The sequence below is a fragment of the Echeneis naucrates genome, chromosome 18 (genome assembly GCF_900963305.1).
Source record: "Echeneis naucrates chromosome 18, fEcheNa1.1, whole genome shotgun sequence".
In the NCBI taxonomy this organism is placed as follows: domain Eukaryota; kingdom Metazoa; phylum Chordata; class Actinopteri; order Carangiformes; family Echeneidae; genus Echeneis; species Echeneis naucrates.
The window spans coordinates 12,815,619-12,823,121 of NC_042528.1; the positions used below are offsets into that span (position 1 = coordinate 12,815,619).

General features: G+C 40.2%; 1 protein-coding gene across 2 annotated transcripts in view; it reads right to left on the minus strand.

Moving 5' to 3' along the window:
* ank2b (ankyrin 2b, neuronal) overlaps positions 1-4,752 on the minus strand; it is a 116,876-nt gene extending 112,124 nt beyond the window's left edge. For both annotated transcript variants that reach the window (XM_029526829.1, XM_029526828.1), the window contains exon 1: positions 4,537-4,752. In XM_029526829.1, coding sequence (XP_029382689.1) covers positions 4,537-4,623 — 87 coding nt within the window. In that variant the 5' untranslated portion in view covers positions 4,624-4,752. The remainder of the gene's footprint in view (positions 1-4,536) is intronic.
* Positions 4,753-7,503: the final 2,751 nt, after the last annotated feature.

Here is a 7,503-nt window from a genome sequence, read left to right on the forward strand (position 1 = left end):
CATCAAGACAAGCAAGGAAAGAAGCATCGACTGCATAGACAGCAATTAGTACAATACTGAGGAGGAAGTTATATCCCTCCTTTTATGTGAACAGAAGCCTTTTGCCCCATAAAGGATCTGATGGGTTTTTGCATTTAAGTAATTTTATGGCTTGCAGCAGGGTCTGTTAAGTGTGACTTGATTTCCAGCCTCCGTAGTTTACATTTACAATTTTTGTAGTCAAGGACTGACAAAGACGACAGCAGTGTGTTGGAAAATTCTGACTTTTCACTGTTCTGCTAGTTAACCCTGGTTACTGTGACCTTTATCGTATGTTCACATAAACTTAAATTGCTTGCGTAATCCTGTCATATCATTGTCAGACACAGAGAAGACATGGACTAAGTGTATGATAATCAAAGAGAAACCAAGATAGTGATGTCAGCAAGACAGATTGTTCGAACAAGTATGACAACAATGACGTTAACACCATATGTTTTATCCACGAACACCCTTTTTAAGAACACTATATAAGCTGTATGGTTTAGAGCCCGAGGCTCTCTCACTGACTGACTGTTCATACGGTCTACGGTCTACAGTACGTATGTGAGTCCATTCACTCTTTAAATGGTTAATTGACAATAATCCTGTGATCTTTGATACAATAATTATTATTTAAATATTTTCAGTCGTAATGATGCCCGCAGAATTTTAATCCGAGATACAGGGGAGACAAAACACTTCTGGTGTCAATATGAATGTGTAGAAGAAAAGTAGGACTTTCTAGCACCACTTCATTGAAAACAGCTGAAGATACTACTCCTGTCAGTTCTCCAGTTTTAACCATCACTACCACTTTTCCTGTTGACTTGCTAAGCACCCTGAGACAACCCTTGGTCCAAAGCCACATAACCATTATCCTAAATCCTGAAAGGAACTACCTGTTTAACAACTCAGACAGTTATTTGCAGTTCTTCTTCAGAGAGGATAAATCAGTGCAAACTGCAGTTTTTTTTTTTTATTTTATTTTATTTAATTTTTTATTTTTTTTGGGGGGGGGGGGTTTCAACATATGCATATATAAGGGTAGACATCACTTCCACTGCATGGTTGTAATTGATGCCTATATTTAGCTTTAACTAGTCAGGCATTGCAGGCAGAATGGCGGTATAGTGTTTAGCACTGTTGCCTCAAAGCAAGAAGGTCGTAGGTGAAATTCCTGACATGAATGTTTGGGTTAATTGGTGACTGTAAACTGTCTTTAGCTCTGTGTGCGAGTGTGAGTGGTTGTTTTTTCTGTCTCTGTATGTTGGCTCTGTGATGGACTGGCAACCTGTCCAGGGCACAGCCCATCCTCACCCAATGTGAGGTGGGACTGGCTCCAGCACCCCCCACTGCATGGGAACAGATTAGCATAAGATGAATGAGTTAATGAATAGTCAGGCATTTCTGGCATTGATGAAAATGAGCTGAATATTTGAGCCACTCAAAATGATTAAACACTTAAGTCAAGTTGTCTGTTTTTGGGCATCAAAAATCCCTTGATGGTCTTACATTTAACCAGTTTGCATCTTTCTTGATAGCATCAACTAAACTATTTACTAAACAGCAATACACCCCACAGGTGTTCAGTCTGAACATTGGATGGGTGGCTGTGGCTGCTTCAATGTTCAGGTGACAGCAAAGGAATTGTATTGAGTTCTATGCATACAAACGCTGATGTTTTTCTCATCAAGTAACAGTAAGGTTTGAAGTTTTCTTGAGAATCATACAGCCAAACAACAGATTCCTCCATTTGTAAATATATAGAAAGTAGAAACTGGACTGATTTACATAGGGTTTAAAATCCCTCTCTGTCTGATGAAACAAAACACCAACATATATTTTGGAAAGTGCCCTCATCCTCCAGGACAGAAAGGTAAAAACTTGAAACTCTCCTGCGCTCATCAGAAAATTAAACCTTCCTCTTCATGGTTCCTCACCTTGAAGGAGATTATACAGTGCATGAGCATGGTGTGTATGCTACTGTCAGGCTGTGCCTCAACCCCTTTGGAGCTTGCGGGGGGTGGCACTTTTAATTGAGGCAGTGGCAGATTAAAGCGCTTAGGGCTTTCATGAAAATGCCAGAAACACACTGTATTAAACTAAGGATTTCTATCAGCTGAAAACATCAACTCAAGTTTGTGTTTGTGCCCAAATATCAGTGGCAGACATAAGCCCAAAACCTCACTTTGAGTCAATTGCCCTGCATATAGCAAAGATCAGCTCCCATAGGTTGCAAGAAGGGCGTGTGTTTCAGCGCTCCAGTGTGCCTATCTAAACATGAGGGGGAGGGAGTAAATCAATAATTCATTCATTGATTCTGAATGCCCTCCTGCTGCCAAATGCTTTGCTTCTGCTTCCACCAACAATTTATTTCTGTAAATTCAGCACTGCTGACTTGAACACCTGCCTTCTTCTGAGAAATTTTTATACTCCACTCTACTAACACAACAGTCAAGCGTAAAGCACATTTCTGAGCACCAGCATTTACCACCAGCAGAGGTGCTGTGCTTATCATTTACATTCTTTGACAGTCTGACCACTCAATAAAGGAGGCACCTACTGGCTGCAAAATCTATTTAATCATAAACACCATCAGTTTTAGGCAGTGTGATTCTGGTCATAGGGGTTTGACCACCATTAAAACCCACATCTATTTTTTGCATTGCTAGAGGAAGAATCTTGCCTGTGCCAGTGTTGGCTACACAAGCAGCTACCCAACATTAGCATATTTCACCCAACGCTAGGGAGGGTGCTCATTAAAAAAACCCGCAGACACGCCCTAAGGCAGCAGGCATTCTGGCAGATAAATGGAGGTGTAGCTACATGCTAGTTAATGAGCTGTTTTGTTTTCTCTTATTATGTCTTAGATTCAGGGTGGGTACTGTGAGTGCTGTACAGAATTTGTTACTGAGAGGATAATTGGTATTCAGACTATATATTAAAGTAGTGGTGAAATGTTAGAAGGAGCCATGTTGTTGACAGGTTAGTGTTAGAGATTCTCTAATCAATGTTGACAAAAAAGGACTCAGTCAAGTTTGAATATTTTGGAGCGTCACACGTGCAACACACGTACAGCCGGTAAAATGAATAAAGACATGTTTCAGAGGAGATGAAACAAGTCAAGTCTGTCTTCAGCTACAAAGGTACGACAATCTCTGCTCAAACTTACCCATGTACCTTCAGTTACATGAACCTAACCAAACCGGAAACATAGTGATGATGAGAAAATTGTCATTTAAACTGAGAGACTTGTTAATTATGCAGGGAAAGTAAATACAAAATGGATTTAAGCAAATTGTAATGTTTTTGTTGTTGTTGTTTCAATAAAATTTTGATCTGAGAGTTGATCACAACATGATCAAATCAGAAAGGCAAGAAAATGCATTTAATTCTATTTTCATATATTTCTACTAGTTGGTGAACTTTAATCGTGCTTGATGTAGTTGTTAAAATACAGCAGAGATCAATTATGGCATTTTCAAGTTTTAATCAATTTGGTAATCATGCAGTGCCCCTTTTACCCTTTTTTTTACTTTTCATAACATGAAGAGAAAAGGATTATGATCAAAATATGGACTGAGCAGAAAAGTAAAATATGTCGGTTCTTCAAAATTGCAGCAAAAAATAAATGTTGTGCCAACAAATATATGATGAATACATATACAGCCATACAAAAATATATGAATATCACAGTTCATGAGCTGGTGAATATATAGACTCAGACAATGAATTAGCAAATTTGCTATTTAAGAATGAAATCAATATAAATTTAACCTGGTACTATTTTGATGAATTGATAAATTATAAATGGAGGTTTGTAGGATGTTGTTTTATAAACTAAACAATTAATCAACAATATATTATAACAATCAATAATCAGGTAGCATTAAAATGTGTTAATGATGTTTTATTAATAGCTAATGCACTGCTGAATGATATTATACATCATATTAGAACTAATTCCCATCTCTTTATGAAGACAAATGTGAAATCTGAGACACAGGAAAGTGGGTGTGTGCTCATGATGGTGGCTGTCAAAATCGAAGAATAACCAGTAATATGGGTGACATGTAACATGAGAGTTGCAGTAACAAAATAATTTCAGATTTCTGTGTTTAACCCCATCCACAACAGGAACACAAAGAGCTAGCGGAGCAGGGACCCACCCTGATAGCATGTGAGAGAAGCCTCCGCCTACTACTCACCACCTTGTTCACAACAACAACACACTGGCAGATAGACAAGAGGAGAGGGAGAATACAGGGAGCAGAATGGATGTCAGGATGCAGTGGAGGAGAAATGCATCTGGGGGGAAAGAGGTGAAATCAGCAGAGAGCTCCCAGCTTTTCTCCAATAATGCTGCAATAACACTTTTTATCTTTTCATAGGAACAATAGGAAAAAAAATAACACACACTTATCCTTCATTATTCTTCTGTTGCTCCACCCAGTTTTCTTACTGGGAAGCTTCACACTCACTCTCCACCATGTGGCTCTCCATCTATTCATTTACCTTCTTGGGTCTCTTTCTCCTCTGTCCCAGCCCACTGAGGCGATCGCTGGGGTCCAGCCTGTAGTGGGAGTGGTTGTCCTCACTCATTCTCTCCTCAAAGCACAAACCCTTTTCTTTCCTGTTTATTCCTCTTTTCCTCCTTCTGTTCTTTCTCTTCTTGTCTGGTGTGTTTCGTCCTCTGCAGAGAGACGAAGAAAGCTGACCTCTCTCCTCTCTGGTCCCCAGTCTCTGAATGTGCAAGCTGGGTAGAGGGGAGAGTGGTCGGGGAGGGAGCAGGGAGGGAGGAGGGAGTACAATGGTGTTGCTATGGCAGCAGCTGCCACCACTGTTTATCTGGAAGCCTTATTGGCAAACCAAAATAGTCAGCACACGCTCACACACACACACACACACACTTAGCAGCCTTATGTGTGTTACTTGAACACTTACTTTGTTCTTTTGAGAAAAAGTAAAATGTAAGTTAATATAATCTCATCTTGGTAAAAGATACAATGAGAGAGAAAACCAAATTAAATATTAATTCATCATTTATTCTTCATTTATATCATTCTTCATTTAGTCCAGCTCTAAGAAGATGGATTGGAGAAAAAACTAAAAATATAATTATCTTATTCACAGATATCGATAATAGCTAAATTATGTAGAACTAATGGCATCACACTCCTCATCCTCCCTGGGAAAGTCTACTCCAAGGTGTTGGACAGGAGCATGATTGTTGAAGCTCAGATTGAAGAGGAGCAAGGCGGATTCCGTCCTGGTCGTGGATCAACAGACCAGACCTTTACTCTTGCATGTATCCTGAAGGAGGCCTGGCAGTATGCCTATCCAGTCTACATGTGTTTTGTGGACTTGGAGAAGGCGTACGACCGGGTTCCCCGGGATATATTGTGGGAGGTGCTGCGGGAGTATGGGGTGAGGGGGTCTCTGCCGAGGGCCATCCAATCTCTGTATTCCCAAAGTGAGACCTGTGTCCATGTTCTCAGCAATAGGTCATACTTGTTTCAGGTGGGGGTTGGCCTTCGCCAGGGCTGTGCTTTGTCACCAATCCTGTTTGTGATTTTCATGGACAGGATATCAACGCTTAGTCATGAGGGAGGGCTGCAGTTCGGGGAGCTGAGGGTTACATCCCTGCTTTTTGATGATAATATTAATATGATTATATCTCCACAGTGGCCTGGGATCGTCTTGGGATCCCCCAGTCAGAGCTGGCCAATGTGGCTGGGGAAAGGGAAGTTTGGGGTCGTCTGCTGGAGCTACCCCTGTGACTAGCCCCGGATAAGCGGATGAAGATGATGATGATGCAATGAGACAAAGCGCCATGTCCCCCACTCAGCTGTGTAACAGAAGCCTGCATGTTATGTTCTTGCTCACCAGATTCGGTCAATAGACTTCAGCCAGTGAGGATTACACACCCAGACAGAAACACACAGCAAATCCACTCCACCTTATCAGTCTTTGTTGGCTGGAAGCAGCCAGGTCTTAAATTCATTTATCCACAAGACCCTCCCTCACACACATACACACACACAATAATATGAAAAAGCATTGATTGTCTGTATTTTGATGATGACCCTTGGCTCTCCTGCTCAAAGGAGGTCAGAGCAGCCAAATATTAAACACTGAAAAATTGACTCTTCTCTCACTGTGGTCTTTTTCCCTCACATACTCACAGAAATGATGAATGTTTAAATGAGACAGAGTCAGTTGACAACACCAACATTTGCCCCTGTCAGCTACTTGACAGCTCCTGCTGTGTGACAGCCACTGAGGTGAACTGAGGAGACAGTCACAGGGACAGACACACATTTTTATCTCTTGGGTGAAGCCAATGTGTGTTTGGAATCAGTTCCATATAGATCAGGGATGTAGGTCATGAGTCCAAGTCCCTTAGTTCAAAGCACAGCCTCCCCAAAATTAAAAACTTATTTTTTCAATTTTGTAATTTCCTGTAAGTTCATAATTTTATATATAGAGAAGTAAACTGAAAGGAAAATTCTGAGCTATAATTGAGTAAATGTAATTTTAATATCATTTTATATTTCTGTTGGTTAGTAAAGGTGCATTCTCTCCAATGACTTTCAGGGGGGACTCCACAGACTGTTGAAGAAGTCAAATTGTATTAAATTCTATTGGAAAATGTTCCTACTTCCCTCTTGATTTTTTTGCTCAGTAATTGTTTTCCTAATGAGTTTATTGTTTCAGTCTGTAGTTTCATGTGTTCTTCAATGTTTGTAAATACGGCAACCTAATGGAGAAACCACTCCCTACTAAGTTCTAACGTCTTCAATTATAGTTTCCAACAGTTTGAAAGAAAAAGAAAAGAATGAAAGCTCAATGGACAGAATAAGGCATAGACTTCAAACAGCACTGGTTAAAGTCTCCAATGAAATTCTAATGGCTTCAGACAATGGATCAGCCTCCATACTTCTTCTAGATTTCAATGCTGCATTCGACACCATAGATCATAATATTTTACTACAGAGACTGGAACATGAAATTGGAATTAAAGGAACTTCACTAAGGTGGTTCAAATCCTACTTATCAGATAGACATCAGTTTGTTCATGTTAACAACAGCTCCTCCTCATGTACTGTAGTCAGTCATGGAGTCCCGCAGGGTTCGGTACTTGGACCAATCCTCTTTATGCTTTATCTGCTTCCTCTAGGCAACATTATCAGGAAACACAGCATCAACTTCCACTGCTATGCAGACGATACTCAGCTGTACCTATCAATGAAGCCAAATGAAGTCACTCAGATAGTCAGACTGCAGGCATGTCTTGAAGACATAAAAGTCTGGATGACTGGACATTTTTTACTTCTCAACTCTGACAAAACAGAAGTTATTGTACTCGGCCCTAAGCACCTCAGAAAAATAATCTAATAATCTATAATAATCTAATCATCTCCTCAGTCTGGACGGCATCACTTTGGCTTCCAGCTCCACTGTAAAAAACCTTGGAGTAAT